We start from the raw sequence: 21,327 nt of genomic DNA on the forward strand, positions 1-21,327 counted from the left end.
ATTGTGATACATGTGTACACAGCTTTATCGACATCATTTCTTTTTCAATGCTTAAGAAAATGTGTGGAGGAGAAAAAAATTAGATGCTAATGCTAAGGATTTGTTGAATAAAATGACAGATTTCCTCGGGAATGGCATTTAATTAGACAGTCAGGTATTCTGCTCAGCACAAGAGCGCCGTTTTGGGAAGTTGCCTGAAACTCTTTTCCCTCTGAGGAGAAACTGCAAGCTCTTGAGATTTAGAAATTAAACACCTTGTTAAGCAGTCTGAAACACTTTTCCGTCTGAGAAAACACTGCAGCCTCTTGCAGTTTTGAAGCTGCAGCAGTCAATAGTGCAATATCACCATTTTCCTAATTAATGGAGAAGCCCTCGGGGGGCCGTATGTGTGCCTCCTTACCTTGGATATAATGTAAATGCTACACAGCAGGAGCTGGTCCAGGTGCCTGTCCCGCATCAGGTCGGTGCAGTGGACCAGAGAATGTTCAAAACAGGTCCAGATTTTCCCTCGGAGCTCCGACGAGATGTCCAGCTTCACACACAAGTCCCTCAGCCGCACGCTGGCCAGGTGGTAGACCTGCAGACAGAGAGATGGTCTGATGACTGACTGACTGATCATCTGGAAATACTCTTTACTTGTAAAAATCAGAATTAGCGGGTCCAGTAGCTCAAAGGGCAAATCAAGGCACTAAAACTGCCAGGGTTGGGGGTCCCATTCCCTGTGTTGCTTCATGGGTAAAGCATGACACTTTTAATAGCATTATACTACAGTGTTTCATGTTCATGTGTAGGGTGAAGGTAATGTTGGGCCAAATTCAGGATCAGTTCTGGTAGATGTTGCAGTCAAAAAAAAAAGTCTCTTATTAGGATATTTATATCATAAAATACAGACAGTTTTGGGCTTTTTAATTCATATCTTAAAGATATTTTTTTGGCACTTTATTAGACAGATAAAAGTTTAGAGAGACAGGAAAGACTGGGAGCCTGGGCCCATTAAGAACAAGACTGTATTCAATTACTGTCAAATGGCACATGAGCATAAATCATCAATGTAGGCCTGTGATGTGCAGATCAGGCAGATCAGGCAGATGAAACTGATGATACGACTGCATCCCTAATTGCAAGAGTCATTGTTTTTTTTTCAGGTTGGGCTAAGCAATAAACATACTGTCAAATTATATTTACTGTTTGTTATTGACTTTGAATGTTGCTAGCATAACGTTAGCTTTCTGGCTCATAGCTGAGCCAAAGGGTTCTATGAGCTGAGCGGACTAGAAATATCTCCTGCTGCCAAGTCGTATCTAAGGTTCATCCTATTTACTGGAGTAGTGAACAACGTTTCCATTGCATAAGAACCTTATGGGACAGTAATGATTGTTCCAGGTATTAGTCAAACCCTCAGGTGTTACCAGGGAAACTGAGTTATGGCTTGTGAAAAACTTTAGATTTTGATTACAAAACGCATGAAAATATAAATTAATGGTCTTAATTTTTTTTTCTTTGGCAAGTGACCATGGTATAAGCGGGATAATGCCCTTCGAGGTGTCCATAATCAGGAATTAATGGAAAGGCATTAATTCCTGATAATGGACACCTTGTCGGGCATTATCCCTTACATAATGTTTTTTCATTTTATCTACATCTACAATTTTCCAGGTGTGGGGGGCCACCACAGCTATTTGAATGTAAAGTAATCATTATACTAGATTATGTCATATTAATTTCGTGGCTGGTGAATATTGAAACCCTCGTCAGATCCCACATGCCCATTAATTTTTGTCCCATTGTCCTCATCCTGCAAGAAGTCTTGGTAATCAGCAGGACAGAAATGAGAATTGAGAATCCAAAAAAAACGATAAAAAGAAAAAGTACATCCCGTGTGTGTGTGTGTGTGTTTCCCTCTCTCTCTCTCTCTCTTCCAGTCCCTACCTTCCTGAAGAACAGAGCCAGTGATCCGGTGCGTCGCGGCCGGCTGGTTCCTGGATGGGGGTCAGAGGTCACGGGGAGGGAGCGGCTGGGGGAGGCGGTCAGCAGCAGCTGGGCTGTGGCTGGACCAGAGGAGTCACATGGGCCGGGCTGAACCTGGATCAGTGTTATACCGCCATCGCTCTTCATTCCTGGAGATATTCACACACACACACACACACAGGCAAGATAAATTAAAGTAAAACCATTGCTCCCAGTAAAATTTGTCTTTGGTAGATAAATCAATAAAGTTCACCCGCCACACTGGCTGGTAACTGTTTGAGATGATAACATTTTAATCTTTCTGTTATATACAGTCTTTGCCTTTTCTTAAACTTTGTCCCTGCTGACCACCATAAGCTCTCTCTGACCGTGAGCCAATCAAATCAAAGCAAAAACAATGGCTCTGTATCATATAGGCTCCTGATTGGCTGCCTCTTCTTCTGTAAACTTCTGTAAATTTTCCTCCTGTTTCTTCACCCGTGGAATGGTTAGTACACACATGGCGAGTCACTTCATGTTGAATTACGCCCCAAAGCTATGGAACACACTACCTATAGATATCAGGGAAGCCAGCTCCCTAAATATTTTTAAAAGAAAAAGTAAAAACTTATCTCTTCACCTTAGCCTTTAACTAGCTCTGACTTTCCTGATACAGGCCTGAAACACTTTTTTTTTTTTTTCACTTTGCTTCAGACTTATGCACTGCTGCACTTGATTTTATGCATTCTATGTACTCCATTTCTTAACTTTATTTATATTATTATTCAGTGGGTTTTATTTTCCATCTTATGTTATGCTCATTCTATGTCTATTTTCATGCATGCAATTTCTTTGTTGTAAAGCACTTTGAGCTGCATTTCTTGTATGAAAAGTGCTATACAAATAAAGTCTATTATTATTATTATTATTACAAACCTGATCTATTGTATCTATTAATGTCTTCGGTAAGTAGCCGTGTAATAAGTGGGATAATGAATAGGGAGCAGATCATTATCGCAAGAATCAAGACCCAGACGCAAAGCAAACAATAACCTGCTCGCTGTGCATCAATAATATTAACTTTATTTATTCAGCACAATTTACAAAGTGCTTTACAGACCAGCATGAAACCAAACAAGGCAGTACAGTGGTGATAAAATGACAGTAAATAAAGGCAATAAGGACTGCAGCCAGCTCTATAAGCGTTCAGTTATGTAAATGTGTGTGTGTATGTGTGTGTGTGTGTTTGTGTTTACCTTGCAGCGGGATGCTGAGCTGTCCGTTGCTGGTGTTGACCGTCAGGATGGTGGTCTGGCTCCCCGGGGCGGCGATCTTCAGCGTGCCTCCCGAGCCGAACGTCAGCCTCTTGGCCGGAGCCGGAGCCGGGCTCCCGCCGGGCGCCGGCGGGTCGTCGCCGAACAGCCGGCGCTTGGCGCTGCCGGCCGCGGGGGAGCTGTACCTGTCGTGGACCGACAGAGGGGAGGGAGGAACGTCTGGAAGGAGGGAAAAAGATTTGAAGAGGGAATAAGATCGATATTACACACAACAAAAGTCTGTTTGTAACCTGCAAGTTTTTTAAACCAATCTCCAGCCGTGACGATCCTGGAGACATTTCACCTGGAGATTTATATGATTAATATTCATTAATAATATTAATGTTTGTTTGTACCAGTTTACTAAACACTATTATGTAACTACATTTCAGTAATTGTATTTTCATTACTGTAACTACTTAACTTAAAATTAATTTTAATGATTGTAACATAATTGGTATAACCTGTGAGGTTTTGATATAAGCTCATCTTGGGCTTTTCACCTCACCTGCACATGTACATTTCTTTCTCTGGTAATTCTCTTAATGTTTTTTTTTTTTTTTTTTTTTTTTTTTTTTTTAAATATGTGCAAATAAACTAAATACTAGGGCTGAACAATTAATCAAAATTTTATCGAAATCGCAATATGGCCTACTGCAATTTTCCATTTTGAAGTAAATATTGTCGTGCTGCAGAGATGTCCTGGCCTACACATCATATTCTACAGACTTAAGAAAACATCTTTGTTTGGTACAGATCCCCGCAAAAATCACACCATAATCATTTTAATACGTTTTTCAATGAAAATGAGAATAATGATGTAAAAATGATCATTCCTTCTAATATTGCAAATCATATCGCAAATTGCAATATCAGTCAAAATAATCGCAATTAGATATTTTTTCAAAACCGTTCAGCCCTAATATACACATTGACAGTAACACACATGCACAGACACACACACACAAATTTGCATGCACTGAACTCTCTGATGTAGGGGTGGTTACCTGGAGAGAGTGCTACAGTGAACACACACAAACACACACAGCATGCATACTGATGAGTAACACAGAGAACCATCCACCCAACCACACACATACACACACACACACACACACACACACACACACACACACACACACACACACACACACACACACACACACACACACACACACACACACACACACACACACACCTTTGCGTGCACTGCCCAGGCCGGTCCGGAACTCCCTGATGCGGGGGTGGATGATGGGGGAGAGGGCGACCAGGGGCAGATGGGACGGAATCCCAGCGGTAGAACCAGAACCAGGACCAGAACCAGGACCAGGACCAGAACCAGTGTCTAGACTGGTGGAGAAATTCACCTAGAGAGAGAGAGGAGAGGAAATGAGAGAGGAAGGAAGGGAGGGAGGACAGAAAGAGAATGAGAGTGAGAGAGAAGAGGGGATAAAGTGGGTGGAAAAAAAGAATGGGAGAAGAGAAGGAGGTGGAGAGAAAGGAGGACAGTGTGAGTTTGGAGTGAAAGAGAGAGATGGACAGAGGAAGTGACAAGAGGGAGAAAGTGAGAATTTCAAATAAAACGTCAATTAAGGAAAGAAAGACAAAAAGAAACAAAGAAAGTCAGAGAGACAGAAACAAAAAGAAAGAGAAAGAAAGAGAAAGAAGTAAAGAAACAAAGAAGGAAAGACAGAAACAAACAAACAAAGACAGAGGCGATATTTCCTCATAACCTCCAAGTTGGGGACTAGTTCTTGTTAGCAAAATTTAAAAGTTTTACACTATGTGTGTGTGTCTCTGTATGTTTCTGTATGTTTGTGGATGTGTGTGTTGTTTGTATGTGTGTGTGTATGTGTGTGTGTGTGTGTGAGTGTGTGTGTATTTCCTCCAAACCTTCCTCCTCTCCACAGTGGGGACCTTATTGCAGGCAATGTTGACAGTGTTTCATTATATGTCTGTATGCTCTGTTTGTTTGTGTGTGTGTGTGTGTGTGTGTGTGTGTGTGTGTGTGTGTGTGTGTGTGTGTGTATATGTTTGTGTGTATGTGTGTGTGTGTGTGTGTGTGTGTTGCTCCCTCCTGACCTCCTCCACAGTGGGGACCTTGTTCCCGGCGGCCTGCAGGGCGTTCCACAGGGCAGAGTCTGCGGTCCAGGCTCTGCTCTCCAGAACCTGCTCCTCTATGGAGTTCAGGTGCTTCACCATGTCTCTGGACAGGCCCTCCTCCGAGCGGATAAACACCTCGATCACCTGGACACACACACACACACACACACAAATAATAAATAAAGTTATATTGTGATATAGTTGGGGAGCGTTACTTTACCATTTTGTCTGAATATGCCTTGTAGCAACTGATAGATAATGTACTAACTTGACAAAATGTAATAAAATGTTCTTCTTAATGGGTTGAAAATGTAATAAAATCTGTTAATTTAATAAAATACATCACACTATTAAATTAAGCGTTGTTTTATTAATTCAGAAGGGGTGTAGTAAATTTGTAACTGATGATATTATAATACTGACTGATAACGTAGTAACTCAGAATTTTGGACTGTGTGTGTGTGTGTGTGTGTTTGTGTGTGAGAGAGAGAGAGAACGTGTGTGTTACCTTGAAGAAGTAGAAAGGAGCCAGTTTGAAGACGGTGATGATCCAGGGAAAGGTTCTCTGGGAGCTGTAGGAGAACAACACCACCTCCAGACAGCACGCCATCAGGGAGCAGTGGAAGATATCCTGCTCTAACAACACCTAGAAACACACACACATACACACACACACATTAGTATTTCAGGGAACAGAGGGAGAGGCCTTGCTTCAACAGCATCTTGGAGAGACAGAAAAACAGAGACAGAACGAGAGAGAAAGAACAACACATGATCAGGAAACAACAGACGATATCCTGCTCTGGAGACTGGATCTAATCAATGAAGGAAGGAAAGAAAAAAGAGCGAGACAGACAGAGAGGGAGAAAGACAAAGCAAGAAATTGATCTGAACTCCACTAGGGATGGGACGATATATCGAAATTCAATATATCGTGTGTCAAAAAAAAATGTGACAAACCACATCGTGGAGTAGAAAAATGAAATAGTGATATCAGCTCCATTTTATTCTGCTGTAGTAATCACAAATGAGACGCTTGGCCATCACAGTTTCACAAGCTCTCCATCCAAATTATAATATTTACACTTTGTAATGACATTTTTAAATTGTTGTTTACATTCTAGCAAGGCAATGCCACTGCTAGAAAGATTTGTGTCTCAGAAATAAACTTCTGCATAAAATTCTGCACAGTCAGACTTTGTTGTCATTGAACTTTTATTTTGGTTGTATTGAATCGTGAACCCCATATCGCGTAAGGAATCGTAACGTGAGATAAGCATTTTGTCCCATCACTAAATTACACACACAGCAAGGTAAGTAAAAAATAATAAATAAATAATAAATAAAGAATAATAGGGTTTTTTTTTTTACACCCTTGATCTAATTTTTAGGGGCATATTAGTCCTTTTCAGGGGCAATTTTATTGAACTATGAAATAATTCACTTCCATTCCGTTAATTTCTGACTATCACACACACACACACACACACACACACACACACACACACACACCAACTTACAGTCATGTCCTTGCCGTGCAGCCGTTTGGTCTCCTGAACCATGACGTTCTCCAGGATCTTGTAGTAGAGGATCTCAGCCAGCTTCAGGCGGTTCTCTGCAAAGTCTGGAACAAAAGACAGACAGATAAAATCATACAGTACAGGGGTTCCCATTATGTTTTCATGTCAAGGACCCCAAAACAGATATGTGTTGAGCTACCAGAGCTCTGTTTGGAAAGAGTTTGTCCCAGAGACCCCCAGCCTGAGGCGATTTGTATTCTTACATATGATTTAATAGAGACTCTATAATGCAGGAGGGGAGACAACAGTGGGAAGAGTGAAACCTCTGATCGGATTCTCATATTCTCTTCTCTCGCTGGTTTACTGTTTAGTAAATTAACTGACAATACTCCTTATTTTACTTAGGGACCCCCTGTATAGGAGGTCAGCCATCTTCACAAAGTCATTCTGTGAAAAGTTTAGAATAAACGATCGACTGACAAATACTGCAGATCAGCAGAGGATCTCAACCAGCTTCGTGTGGTTCTCTGTCAAAGACCCTTGGTTGGAAGTGTTGTAATTTACTTTTTAGGTGAATCAACTTTCCCTCAGTCTACTTCTACTCCAGTTAGTGATTTCATACATTTCCCAAAATGACTTTCAACAACCCCCAGAGAACGAGCGTTAGTTTGTTGCCTTCAAACAAAGCTGGGCATACGGGCATACAAAAACAGCAGGCTAGCCAACTAGTTTGTGAAAGTTGGGGTGTGTCTATGATCGCAGCCGCACCCATTACTCATAACAGGTTACTGTTTTCAGTAGCCTGTTTGAGCCTTGAGCTACTGAGACTACTGTCAGTGGAGAAAGTCTCTCTCTCCTCTTCTACGATGGATTCCTCCCTGTGTGATTGTTGAACGTCTCTCGGTGCAAAATGGCGGCTCTAGAAAGAAGCCCTCGCTCTTTGATTCTGAGGGACTGACACCAAAACCTGACGTTTACCGCTGATGTTTTAGATCGCTGAAAAACCTTCTGATATCAAACTCCATCGCAGCTGCTGGAAATATCTTGATGTGATGCCAGGTCGTCTACATTTGGCCAGTTATCCGAAAGAATAAGAAAAATATACCGCCAATCTACAAAATGGGCCCAGAAATGCAAAGTACATCACCAATAGCTGTTTTTCCATTAAGTGTGAAACTGTGTGTGTGTGTGTGTGTGTGTGTGTTGTACCTATATGAGAGCCAGGTGTGTCGTCTGAGTCGTTGGTGTAATGTTCTTTGAAGGTTTGTCCCAGAGTCTTGACTCTGGTCAGGATCAGCTCTGTGGGATCTTTGGAACAGGACCTGTAATAAGAGAACAGGACACACAGTTAGGAGGGAGGATGTGTGTGTATTATGTATTAATCATGTATATTTATACATTGTGATTTTAGTTTCCATAATTATTAATCGTAAAAAAATTAAAATATCAGCAATAGTGAACCATTTGACTTTACTTAGTATACATATAATTGAAAAGAGTCAAAATTGCATCTTGCATGCATTGCATTTTCTCCTCAAATCAACAAAGCTAATAATTGTGATGACTATATCTAGTTCTACTCTACTGTATTTTTTCTCTATTCTATTCTATAGTGGACAATTCTACTCTTTTTCTGCGTGAATCTAATTGTGTTCCAATCTACTGTTGTCTAATCTACTCTGTTCGACTCTACTATAATTGTAAAATCTCAGCAAACAGAATCTATTGAAAACTGTAAATGTGTAATGCTGTTTATTGTTGCCGTTTAACACTGCATTTAATTGTTTTTGCCATTTTTGGGGACCTTTGGTGTTTGTGTCTATATGCATGTGTATTAGTCTTTTTTTTTTTAACTATATGAGATTTCGAAACTATATGAGAGATGTGGAGGTGGGTGTTGCTGGAAAACCTACCCTGGGTAAAAAATGTTTTCCTCTACTCTGTTCTGCTCTACTGTAGTCTAATCTACTCTGTGCTGCTTGACTGCAAGAAACAGACAGAGACAAAGAGAGAAGCTGAGATGAAAGCAGAAAGACAGAGGGAGTCCTGACTTGAAGATCTGCATCAGGTGCTCGCTGGGCGCGTTCTTCAGGCCGGCCACCATGCTCTGCAGCCGGCTGACGCTCTGCGTTGCCGAGGAGACGGGTGTGACGAGCAGGTCTTTCTCCTTCAGGTAGACACGCCCGGTCAGAGGGGTGGAGGGAGCTAGAGAACCAGACTGGAGAGAGAGAGAGAGAGAGAGAGACATACAGGGAGAGACAGACAGACACATTAGAGATGCAGGTGTGTACCTTCTCTACGTGTTGTTGCAGGTGGTCCTGTGTGTGTGTGTGTGTGTGTACCTTCTCTACGTGTTGCTGCAGGTGGTTCTGAGCCGTCTGGCCGGTGGAAGGTTCCTGAACGATCTTCCTCGGCGTTCCGATCTCCTCGTCTGCGTCGGCTCCCAGAAACACTCGCTCGTCAAAATCCCCCACCGTTAACACGTACTCCTCATACTCCCTGTTTATGGCTTTACTGTAGAGGACACACACACACACACACACACACACACACACACACACACACACACACACACAGGTCTTAAACACTGCGACATCTGTGGGCACTGCTTCCAGACTAGAGGAAGAAGAGGGGAAAAGGGAGGAGAAGAGAGAAACAGAGGAAGAGATAGAGGAAGAGAGCAGGATGGGGTTTGGGAGGAATCAAATTCCCCTTGACCTCTGACCTCTGATCCCTGGCAGGCTTACTTGTTATCGATGAAGTTCTGAGGATCCAACAGTTCTGTCAACAGCTCCTCGTTGCCTCTCAGAATCTGATTGGACAAAAGAAAAGAGGTCAAACAGGGCTGGAAACAGGGTTACAAAACAACAAGAAACAAGAAAAATCTGGATATGATGGAATAAAATAAAAAAAAAGACCTAAAAACCCAGGAAACACTATATAAAGCTTTGTGTCTGTGTTAATATTTGAAAGTTTCTGGATGTAAGATTTTAAGCAGTGCTGGTTGGTGGTTTTGGGTCCACCATCAATCCATCATGAAGGAAAGACAGAAAGAAGGACAGAAGGAAGGAAGAAAGGAGGGGAGGAAGGAAGAAGTGTGTATCTATCTATATTTGAAAGTTTCTGTATGTAAGATTCAAAGCAGTGATGTTTGTTGCATTTAAGCTCCACCACCAAACCATCATGAAGAGAGGGATGAAGGGAAGAAGAGGGAACAGAGGAATGAACCAAACAAGGAAGGAAGGAAGAAAGGAAGGAGAGAATGAGTAATAAATTAATGAGTGATGGGAGAAGTAGGAGGAATGAAGGAAAGAGTGAGTGAGTGAGTGAATGAAGGGAGGAGGGAATGAACGAATGAAGAAAGGAAAGAAGTGGGGAATGAAGGGACGAGGGAAGGAACAAATGAAGGAAGGAAAGAAGAAATGAGGGAACAGAGGAATGAAAGAATGAATCAAACAAAGGAACAAAGGAGGGAAAGAATGAGGGGAAAAATGAATGAGTGAAGGGAGAAGTAAATGAAGGGAAGAATGAAGGAAAGAGTGAGAATGAACTGAATGAATAAATTAGTGAATGAAGGGAGGAGGGAAGGAATGAAAGAATGAAGGAAGGAAAGAAGAAATGAGGGAACAGAGGAATGAACCAAACAAGGAAGGAAGCAAGAAAGGAAGGAAGGAGGAAAGGAAGGAAAGAATGAGGGCTAAATGAATGAGTGAAGGGAAAAGTGAAGTAAGGAAGGAAGGAATGAAGGAAAGAGTGAGTGAATTAATAAAATAGTGAATGGAGTATGGCAGAGGTTCCCAAACTGGGGGGTGTGGGGATCATTGTTTGATGTAGGATTTGTTTTTTTCTGGCACACTAATTTAGTTTGAGAGAAGGGGGGGGGGGGCTGAAAATGTTCCTATATCATTAAAGGGGGGCCTGACAGAAAAATTTTGGGAACCACTGGAGTGAGAATGAAGGAAAGCATGCATTAATAAATGATTGGAGGGAGTAAGAAATGAAGGGAGAAGGGAGTGAAGGTGTGTGTGTGTGTGTGTGTGTGTGTGTGTGTGTGTGTGTGTGTGTGTGTACCTGCTTCTGGAACAGTCTCTGTATGTAGGGTCTGAAGTAGTGTTGTTTGATGCCCTTGGCCTCCACCACCAGCCCGTCATGCAGCTCACACAGTCTGTCCAACACACAGGGAGGAGGGTCGTCCGGGGAGACGGGGCTGTCTGTACGGTAGGCTGCAGGCAGGCCTACACACACACACACACACACACACACACACACACATCAGTAAGTAAGCGCATACGCCAGTAGACAAATAGACTTATGTGTACACATGCACAAAGGGAGGAATTCAAGTCTCACTCTCTCTCTCACAGACTCTCTCTCTCTGACACTCTCTCTCCTCTAACACACACACTCTGACACACTTTCTCTCTCCTCTGACACTCTCTCTCTTCTCACACACACACTCTCTCTCTGACACTCTCACACACTTTCTCTCTCTGACTCTCTCTCCTCTAACACACACACTCTGACACACTTTCTCTCTCCTCTGACACTCTCTCTCCTCTCACACACACACTCTCTCTCTGACACTCTCACACACTTTCTCTCTCTGACACTCTCTCTCCTCTAACACACACACTCTGACACACTTTCTCTCTCCTCTGACACTGTCTCTCTCTTCTCACACACACTTTTTCTCTCTCTGACACTCACACTTTCTCTCTCTGACACTCTCTCTCCTCTAACACACACACTCTGACACACTTTCTCTCTCCTCTGACACTGTCTCTCTCTTCTCACACACACTTTTTCTCTCTCTGACACTCTCTCTCCTCTAACACACACACTCTGACACACTTTCTCTCTCCTCTGACACTGTCTCTCTCTTCTCACACACACTTTTTCTCTCTCTGACACTCTCTCTCCTCTAACACACACACTCTGACACACTTTCTCTCTCCTCTGACACTGTCTCTCTCTTCTCACACACACTTTCTCTCTCCTCTGACACTCTCTCTCTTCTCACACACACACTTTCTCTCTCTGACACTCTCACACACTTTCTCTCTCTGACACTCTCTCTCCTCTAACACACACACTCTGACACACTTTCTCTCTCCTCTGACACTGTCTCTCTCTTCTCACACACTTTCTCTCTCCGACACTCTCACACACTATCTCTCTGCTCTGACACACATTCTCTCTGACACTCTCACACACTTTTTCCTCTCTGACACTCACACACTTTATCTCTCTGACACAATCACACACTATCTCTCTGACACACTCACACACTTTCTCTCTCTGACACTCTCAAACACTTTCTCTCTGACATTCTCTCTCTCTCTGACACACTTTCTCTCTAACACCCTCTCTGACACTCTCACACACATTCTCTCTCTTTGACACTCTCTGACACACTTTCTCTCTTCTGACACACACACACACTCCCACCCAGAGCCGTACCTCTGAACGTTGGGTTGATGAGGTCCTTCCTGTTGGCGCAGAGCAGGGCGTTGCCAAACACCAGGTCCAGACAGCAGAGCAGCAGGTGGTACGAGTTCACCAGGTCATCACCGATCATACGGAAGTTACCTAGAGAATACACACACACAGTTCACCATGTCACATATTATATTATTATTAGGGGTACACACACTGGCATAACACTGGAATAACATAAAACATACATAACATAAAAGCAGTCACAAAAAGTCACACCGGCGTAAAACTTGGTACACGTATATATTTTTGGCCACCATTTTAGCCAGTGTAGGAAAACGACACCAGTCAAAAGCAGGTACATTTTGGTTGTAAGTAGGGCTGCAACTAACGATTATTTTCATCGTCGATTATTTTCTGAATCGATTAATCAATTAGTTTTTTGGTCTATAAAATGTCAGAAAATGGTGAAAAATGTGGATCAGTGTTTCCCAAAGCCCAAGATGACGTCCTCAAATGTCTTGTTTTGTCCACAACCCAAAGATATTCAGTTTACTGTCATAGAGGAGTAAAGAAACCAGAAAATATTCACATTTAAGAAGCTGGAATCAGAGAATTTTGACTTATTTTTCTTTAAAAAATTACTCAAACCGATTAATCGATTATTAAAATAGTTGGCGATGAATTTAATAGTTGACAACTAATCGATTAATCGTTACAGCTCTAGTTGTAAGTTACTACTAGTCTACTCTACCAGGCACTTTGGTTGGAACTAACCATGTTTTGAAGGATCTTCTCTATTCTAAAAATACTGATTGGCTGGTAAAACATTGAAAGTGGCTGGAGACTTTTTAGATTTATCAGGAAAAGAACCAGAATACACACTACTGGGAAACTGGAGAATGTCCAAACAGATGATTATGATGGGAAAAGAAATAATAATAAACTAATACAGGAAGCCAATGAAAAAGTGCAGTTTTTAGACAGACCAACAACTGTGGTTGGTGGACAATAAAATTAATTTCCAGTGCTGAGTTTCCAGCGCACAACAACAGCTGATAATCTTCATGAAGAGGGACAGAGGTTTTCTAAATAGCTAACCATAGCAGCATGGGAATGTTCAGCCCTGCCAACTGTGGAAATGAATAGTTTTAAATACACAGACCAGTATTTCCCCTGGACATTTTTCCCTGGGGAGAGTGGAAAAGCCTTTTAAGCAGCATTTAGACCAGTGGTTCTCAACGTGGGGTTCGGGGACCACCAGGGGTCCTTGAGGGCATCCCAGGGGGTCCCCAGCAAATTGATGAATCGTTAAACTTCATTATTTCATTTACAAGAACAATTAATGAATGTAGGAGACTGTTTTGATCATAGTTTCACTGTTATCTCTCTCCTTATAATACAGACAGTCATGGAGTTCTGGACAAAATTATATCTAACAATAAAAATATTCTCAGATTTGGGTCCGAGGGATCAAATGGGGGTCCGTGGCACTAATGTGGACTAAATTAGGGGTCCTTGATATGAAAAAGGTTGAGAACCACTGATTTAGACCACATGATACTACATCTCACCATCAAAACCATTACAAAATACATGCAAAGTGGCCCCAAAGAGTCCAACAGTACTGATCATAAACACTCTTTCCCAAAGCTACCTCAAAGCTCTTAATTATTCTTTCATGTCACTTGAACGACCAGAACAAGCGGCCACACCCGCATCTACTCTGATGTTGTCAAACATTCACTCTGTATTTTTAGCCAGTAATCTGTGTGGTTTTGTCTCTTGGTACCTTTGGTGTAGACAAACAGAGTCCAGCAGAACTTGAACACATCGCTGATGTGACAGGGCAGCCGCCTGGAGACAGAGAGAGGAGACACGACTCAGTTAGTTCAGGGTGGGTGAGAGACAGAGAGTGTGTGTGTGTGTGTGTGTGTGTCCGTGAGGGATAATAACTGAGAGGCAATGACTGAGTGAAAGTGGCAGACAGAGAGAATGAAATTGCTGTTATTTATGTTTCGAGCTGCCGGGTTACAGAGGTAAAGGTGTGTATGTGTCTGTGTGTGTGTGTGTGTGTGTGTGTGTGTGTGTGGTGAGTGTGTGAAAGAGCAAAATGGAGCCATACAAATATATAAAGAGATTAAGAGAAGCAAATAAAGAAACTGACAGGAAAAGTGGAATTAAGTGAGTGAGTACATGGTTATATGTGTGAGAGTGGGTAACAAAGTGTGTGTGTGTGTGAAGGAAGGGGGGAAAGAATGAATGAAGTAACGTATGAATGAATAAATGAATGAAGGGATAAAGAATGAAGGGAGGAGGGAGTGAATGCGTGTGTGTGTGTGTGTGTGTGTGTCTCCTGCCTGTGCTTCCTGCTGCGGGGCTGCCGCGGCGGCTCCACCCCCTGCGGGTTCTGGAACATGTCCATGAAGATGGGCTCGAACTTGCGGAATATCACCGTGGAAACCTCGAAGTTGCGCTCCAGCCGCTCCATGCGCAGCCTGAAGTCCTGGCAGAGGTTGGACATGTCGGCCCACTTCCTCATCTTGGAGAAGAACTGGATCAGACTGGAGAGGGGCGGGGGGGTCGGGGGGGGTGACAAGGAGCGTGGGGATTTTAATGGAAAATCTTGACACATGAATTTCCAGTCTCAAGCCCATGTGTCCATCAGGCTCCTCGTTTTTAGTTAGTATCACTAAACAAATGCTTGGAGTCGCCGTGGTTCTTCTTCCAAAGCAATTATTACAAACCTGTTTGTAGCGCAGCTCTCTTTGTCTTAAATACTTTCATCTTCTAGCGTCGGCACTCTGAGCACAAAATGCATAGTAAGCTCTTCTCGGTGTTGTCAAGAACACACAAGAGCATGTTCTTTGCACTGGAAAAAAAACAGGCTAACAGCAGGGTTCAGAAAGCCAAATTTAAGACTTAAAAATCATTTTTAATGCTGCTTGGGAATTGAATTTAAGACCAATTTAAAAACCAAAACAAAGAAACAAAGCTGACGAAACCAGCCTGTTTCCCATTGATTATATGGGAATGAAAGTTCTGAAAATATGAATGGGCAGTAGAAGAAAAAGGACAAGTGTAATTAATTATTTAGGAACACAATACACAATTGTGTTCAGTAAAGCAGATAGGATGTATGTTGGACTACTAACGCTGTTCTACAGTATTCTGTGTGGAAATGCAGCGCAAATAAACCTGTCAATGCATGGTGAAAAAATACAACCTCTAATAACTAGATTTAAGGCTTTTTAATCCCGTTAACGGCTTCAATTGAGATCGTTTATTTTAAGACTTATTAAGGTTCACCAGTCACTTTTTCCAGAGTGGGAGAAGGTTTTTGCATAGTTTACTGGTCCGAGTGTATGAAGTGTATGAAGGTAAATCAGACTCGAGAGAAGTTGTAATTACCAAGTTGTAGCTGTATTTAAAAAAAAAAACTGTGTTCAACTGCAAAATTATAAGAGCAAAAATATAGTTGTCACATGTTTTGCCAACATAACTATATTCCAAAACTATTCAGCACATTTGTGAGTCTCTTCTTTGGATTCGAGTTAAAAAGCAAAAGGTTTGCAGATATTTTTTTAAGGCTGCTGCAAATTCCCAAACACAGCTTAAAATCTATTGCACATGTCAGTTGAGTCTGATCTAGCCTCACAGAAGAAGAGGAGAGAAAGGGGTGTGGAGTGATACAATTTAGATGATTCAAAAAAGAAATGTGGGGAGGCAGGAAGAGTGCATTCATCCTCATGGTGGAATACAGACAATATATCAACAGTCCACCGAGTTGCCACAGTGACAGTTTGGAGAAACACCGTGAATCTGATTTAGGGAAATGGTCGCCTCACCTGACAGCACCACAGCAACTATGTGATACTGCACAGCAGGAACGGACAAAACAACACACACACACACATCAAATTATGCAGCATTTTAGGCCCGTGAAAGAACTTCTTGTGCTGTATTTTACACTCATGAATGACTTCCTACTTCTTAAAGCAGATTGTTTTGCTATTAAACTATTTTGATATTGTACTTTGAATGTAGTTTGTTATTTAATGACAATTTTTCTAATGTTTTCGAGAGTCTTATCTCAAACATCGCTCACTTACAATTACATAACAAGCTACCGACTCCCTGTCTGGTCTGATCAAGTCATGCTTGTTTATATGGGATGTGTTGTGATTCGTTATGCGTCTTACAGTCTGCAAAGTGCAAATAAGAATTCCCCTTATGGGACAGTAAAGTTTCTCTGAGCTGACAGCTACTGACCTGAGTTTGGCGGTGCGAAGGATCCTGGTGAGAGAGACACAGTTTCCCTCCATCAGCCCTTTACCCACTGTGGGAGTCGATCCCTTCCTACAGGCTGCATACAGCGAGCAGGCCAGCCAGTGGACCACCTCACCCTGGAGAGACACAATAACATTGTCATTATCATGCCAAGATAATAACAGGATTGTGAATTTAACTGGTGGGAGTAGATCCCTTCCCCCAGGCTGCATACACTTTGGAACAGAAAAACAAACAGATAACAGAAACCCAGAGGAATAAACACAAGTGGGGATGATGTTGACAGCAACAACATCTTCAAAAACACACACAAAGACAAAGTTATGAACATCAACAGGAAGGTGAACAGTTGTAGACAACGGCAGCAAAATCTACAGTTACAGACAACAACATTAAAAAATACTACATTAACAACCGATCTGGAATAGAAAACACAGTTACAACTGTAGGAAAAGAACTGTTTTCTTCTGGTTGGCCGCAGTGGCTGTTACATCCCAAAATTCATTTTATGAGTCTCAATTGGTAGGTTTTATTTAATTTGATCTTTAGAATAGACTAGGACCTGCCACGGTCTTGATTTTCCAGCATTTGGCTGACAGCTGGTGTTGATTTGCAACCCTTTAAAATATGATTATAAATAAGAACAATAACAGAGACCTCTAACAAAGCTACAAACAGAGAATAGACAAAGCAGTGGGCCAGATGTTGGAATAATTAAAAATTAGTTGGCATGGTTACTGAAGCAAAATATCTCATAGTAGGGCTGGGCAATATATTGATATTATATCGATATCGTGATATGAGACTAGATATCGTCTTAGATTTTGGATATTGTAATATCGTGATATGGCATAAGTGTTGTCTTTTCCTGGTTTTAAAGGCTGCATAACAGTAAAGTGATGTCATTTTCTGAACTTACCAGACTGTTCTAGCTGTTCTATTATTCGCCTTTACCCACTTAGTCATTATATCCACATTACTGATGATTATTTATCAAAAACCTCATTGTGTAAATATTTTGTGAAAGCACCAATAGTCATCCCTACAATATTGTCGCAATATCAATATCGAGGTATTTGGTCGTCAAAAATATTGTGATATTTGATTTTGTCCATATCGCCCAGCCCTACTTACAACTGAACATTTAGCCCACTTCGTAGAAAATACCGAGATATATATATTGTATCGTCATTCGGCCTAAAAACACAGAGATATGATTTTTGGTCCATATCGCCCAGCCCTAGCTCATAGCAGGGCATAAACATAGTTTTCCATCCAGCTGCCATAGTCACTATCTACTACTTTATCTCTAATTTCAGGCAAATATCAATTTGTAGAACAGAACAGGATCAAAGCGGCTGTTTGTGTGGACAAGCTAAGCCAGTGCAAATTAAAGAGCATGTGGCCGGTGTTATTGTCCCACCCTATCTGCCACCATGGGGGCAAATTAATGATAAACGTCATGGCTGTTAAGTCAACTTGATCCCATCACCTGGGTGTGGTGGTTGTGTAATCACTGGCCAAGGATTGGGCAAATAACTTACAGGAGGAAGTGCAGACAAGCAGACTGTCATGTCATGACATGTCAATTAACCACAAATACCAAATCGGCGTCTGGTTTACACGGTGTTTGAACCTGGTGTACGGCTCAGTACTCGCTGAGAAGACCATTAAGTTGGGAAGCTGGGAGGTAACAGTTAGCGTTAATGTAAAAGTTTATGTTACCTCCATTAGTGTTTATATGCTCCACGTCGCACTGAAGTTTTGAGCTCGAGTTTACAATAAGATGGATGCATCTAAATGGAAGGAAGATAATAGTAAATGTATAACCGGTATGGTCAGCTGGACGGCTAACCAGCACGCAGCCCCAGCAGACACGGTTTACCTCCAGTGTGTATGTATTCCATATCGCAGTGAAGTTTTCCATGGCTTCTGTTCCAGTCTGCTCGTCCATGTTTAACTCCTGGCAGAGTGTTTCCAGACTCTTCCGGACTGAACTCTCGTCCATCCTGCCCGAATCGGAATCCGGCGACTCGTCTCCCCGCATTCGTAAAAACTGAATTACAGTTTCGCCTAGTTTAAAACCCCGAGTTAAATCCAATAAACACGAGACCCCGTGTCCGGATCGAAACAACAATCAGCCTCCCTACCGACTTCCGCTACCCATTCCCACAATGCAGCGCGTTGGCGCGAAAACCGCTCTGCAGCGACCAATCAGATGCGAGTAAACCCAGGAAGACAGGTTCTGCTCGCCCAACCCCCTTCTCCCCTCGTGCTGCCTCCAGCCAGCCGTTACTAAGCAACCGCTCTCAATAATATTATATTTTCCTATTATATTATATTTCCCTTTCTCTTTCTCATTACAGTTTTATAATATATTTCCCATGCTTTGTCTTGTTTGGTCAGGATTTAAACAGGTTTTGGCCTATGAGCCTGTTAGTTTGATATTGGATAGTGTTTTAATAGAGGGATTTTACTTCATTTTGCTTCCATGCTATGTTTTACTCAGCTCTTTCCAAATGTGACTTTGGCTAAATTTTGACTTTTTGTATTGTTGTATGTTGCTGATCTGCAATTTTTATATTTATCAGGATAGATCTACTGCATGGCTAGGTAATAATAACAACAACAACAACGATAATAACAATAATATTAATAATAGTTATAGCCTAATAATAACGATAATAATAATGTATTCTCTCTCTCTTTCTCTCTCTTTTTTGGCAGTGAGTGATGGACAACTTTTATTTTCTCTTTATAGGCTACGTAATAGCATATATTAAAAAAAAACCTATTCTTTCCTATTCTTTTTGAAAATATATTTCACAAAATAAAAATTTAAAGTTATCAGTAGTAGCCTATGTTTTCAATCCTTATAGGACAATGTGTGCCAGAAACTCGGTTAGCAATATTTTCTTTGACTTTTTTTTTTACTTCATCATCCGACTTTGAATGGCATTCAAAAAAGGTGTTAGAAATTGTTTTTTTGTATGTTAGGCTGTGACAAGTCATCATTCTTTCTTTATTTAAGAAAATAAATAAAGAATTATTGCTTTGGATGAAGGTGAATAAGCCCTCAGTTTGCCTGTTTGACCCTGTGAGACTGGTTTCCCCTTGTCATGTCAGCTAGTGTGAAAGTGCCGTCCTGTGGCTGCAGAAACAACCACCAACACCATATTACTGCATACTCATGATACACTTTATTGAAATGTGTTGATGATACACATTTGAGTTGAATACAACTGTCAAAAGTAAACATAACGAGCCATTGCCCTTTAGTTTTTCTCTTTGAAATACGTTTTAAAGGTCTGGTTTATCCTGTAAACTGATGTTTCTCTCTGTCATTTGCAAACTGAGTCTCCTCTCCATTCATAACACTGACACATGACCAGTGGTGGAAGAAGTACTGAGATCTTTTCCTTAAGTAAAAGTAGCAATACAACAATGTAAAGATACTCCATTACAAGTAAAAGTCCTGCATTCAAAATCTTACTTAAGTAAAAGTACATAAGTATTGGCAGCAAAATGTACTTAGAGTATCAAAGTAAACATACTCATTATGCAAACTGTCCCCATTTAGAGAGTTATAATTTTTCATAAATTATTGGAATATTAATACTGATTTATTGACATACATGTACATGTAAGCAGCATTTTAAAGTTGTCAACGTGAAGCTAATCTTAACAATTTAGCTTTACTTTTGGGTAGTCTAATCTATAACAATGCTATTTTATAGTTATTTTATAAAGATGATCAAATGTTTTAAATATAAAATATTGATCTGAAAAGTAACTATTTCCCTCTAAAATGTAGTGGAGTATAAGTACAAAGTAGCATAAAATGGAAATACTCAAGTAAAGTACAAGTACCTCAAAATTGTACTTAAGTACAGTTCTTGAGTAAATGTATTTAGTTACTTTCCACCACTGCACATGAGAATGTGTAAATAATCAAATATACAGTACTGACTGTTGGTTGTAGCTTCATATAGACAGTAGGAGGACACAGTTATGAGAAAGAAAGACCCTCGATCTCTCTCACCCTCCACCTCTCCCCCTGAGTGTCCTTTATCTTTTATTTCTCCTCCCTCACTCCTTCTTCTCCTGTCAATCATCTCTCTATCTCTCCCCTGGCTGCTCTCCTCCTCTCCTTCCTGAGTGCTGGGTTCCAACACTGTAATAATCCTTCTCTTTTTCTCCCTCTCTCTTTCTCCCTTTGCTCCCCACCTCCTCCTCCTCCTCCGTCATCTCCCCCCTCCTCCCCCCAACACTCCCGGAGTCTCCCCCCTTGTCATCTCTCCCTCCTCTCCTCCTCCTCCCTCCTCTCCTCAACCCCCATCCTCCGTCCTCCCTCTCCTGCTCCCGCCTTTCTTTCCCTCCCCCTCCCCTGTCCCCCTTCATCCCGTCCCTCCATCCTCCCTCCCCCCCTCACCAGCCCCCCCAGGTGAGCCATGTATCGCTGGCAACGGTTGCCACGGCGCCACGTCTTCAGGTGGGAGTCGAAGCGCTGGTGAGGGAACAGATCTCCGTCCTCCAGGTGGGAGTTCAGCCTGAGAGACACGGAGAGAAAGAGTTTAGGTTTTAGGGATTTAGCTGATTACAGTGAGCCAGCAGGTGGGGATTCAGCACCTTGCTCAAGGGAACTTCAACAAGACACACAGATGTTGCTGGAATTGAACCTAAGACCTTCTGGTTACGGGACGGTCTCACTAACCAAG

General features: G+C 41.7%; 1 protein-coding gene across 1 annotated transcript in view; it reads right to left on the reverse strand.

Moving 5' to 3' along the window:
- Positions 1 to 18,762, reverse strand: part of LOC139639573 (retinoblastoma-like protein 1) — a gene marked incomplete at its 3' end in the record, with an annotated part of 21,257 nt that extends 2,495 nt beyond the window's left edge. Inside the window, exons 1-17 of the mRNA XM_071513697.1 lie at positions 18,495 to 18,762; positions 16,592 to 16,725; positions 14,680 to 14,883; positions 14,112 to 14,176; positions 12,344 to 12,472; positions 10,955 to 11,118; positions 9,631 to 9,695; positions 9,226 to 9,397; positions 8,935 to 9,101; positions 8,093 to 8,205; positions 6,884 to 6,987; positions 5,872 to 6,009; positions 5,343 to 5,507; positions 4,459 to 4,627; positions 3,204 to 3,440; positions 1,930 to 2,117; positions 401 to 577 (exon numbers count right to left, since the gene is read on the reverse strand). Coding sequence (XP_071369798.1) covers positions 401 to 577; positions 1,930 to 2,117; positions 3,204 to 3,440; positions 4,459 to 4,627; positions 5,343 to 5,507; positions 5,872 to 6,009; positions 6,884 to 6,987; positions 8,093 to 8,205; positions 8,935 to 9,101; positions 9,226 to 9,397; positions 9,631 to 9,695; positions 10,955 to 11,118; positions 12,344 to 12,472; positions 14,112 to 14,176; positions 14,680 to 14,883; positions 16,592 to 16,725; positions 18,495 to 18,656 — 2,553 coding nt within the window. The remainder of the gene's footprint in view (positions 1 to 400; positions 578 to 1,929; positions 2,118 to 3,203; positions 3,441 to 4,458; positions 4,628 to 5,342; positions 5,508 to 5,871; positions 6,010 to 6,883; positions 6,988 to 8,092; positions 8,206 to 8,934; positions 9,102 to 9,225; positions 9,398 to 9,630; positions 9,696 to 10,954; positions 11,119 to 12,343; positions 12,473 to 14,111; positions 14,177 to 14,679; positions 14,884 to 16,591; positions 16,726 to 18,494) is intronic.
- Positions 18,763 to 21,327: the final 2,565 nt, after the last annotated feature.

Source organism: Centroberyx affinis, unplaced genomic scaffold (genome assembly GCF_046629955.1).
Source record: "Centroberyx affinis isolate AG114_WGS23_722 - 3 ecotype Tasmania unplaced genomic scaffold, CSIRO-AGI_Caff_v1 ptg007420l_1, whole genome shotgun sequence".
In the NCBI taxonomy this organism is placed as follows: domain Eukaryota; kingdom Metazoa; phylum Chordata; class Actinopteri; order Beryciformes; family Berycidae; genus Centroberyx; species Centroberyx affinis.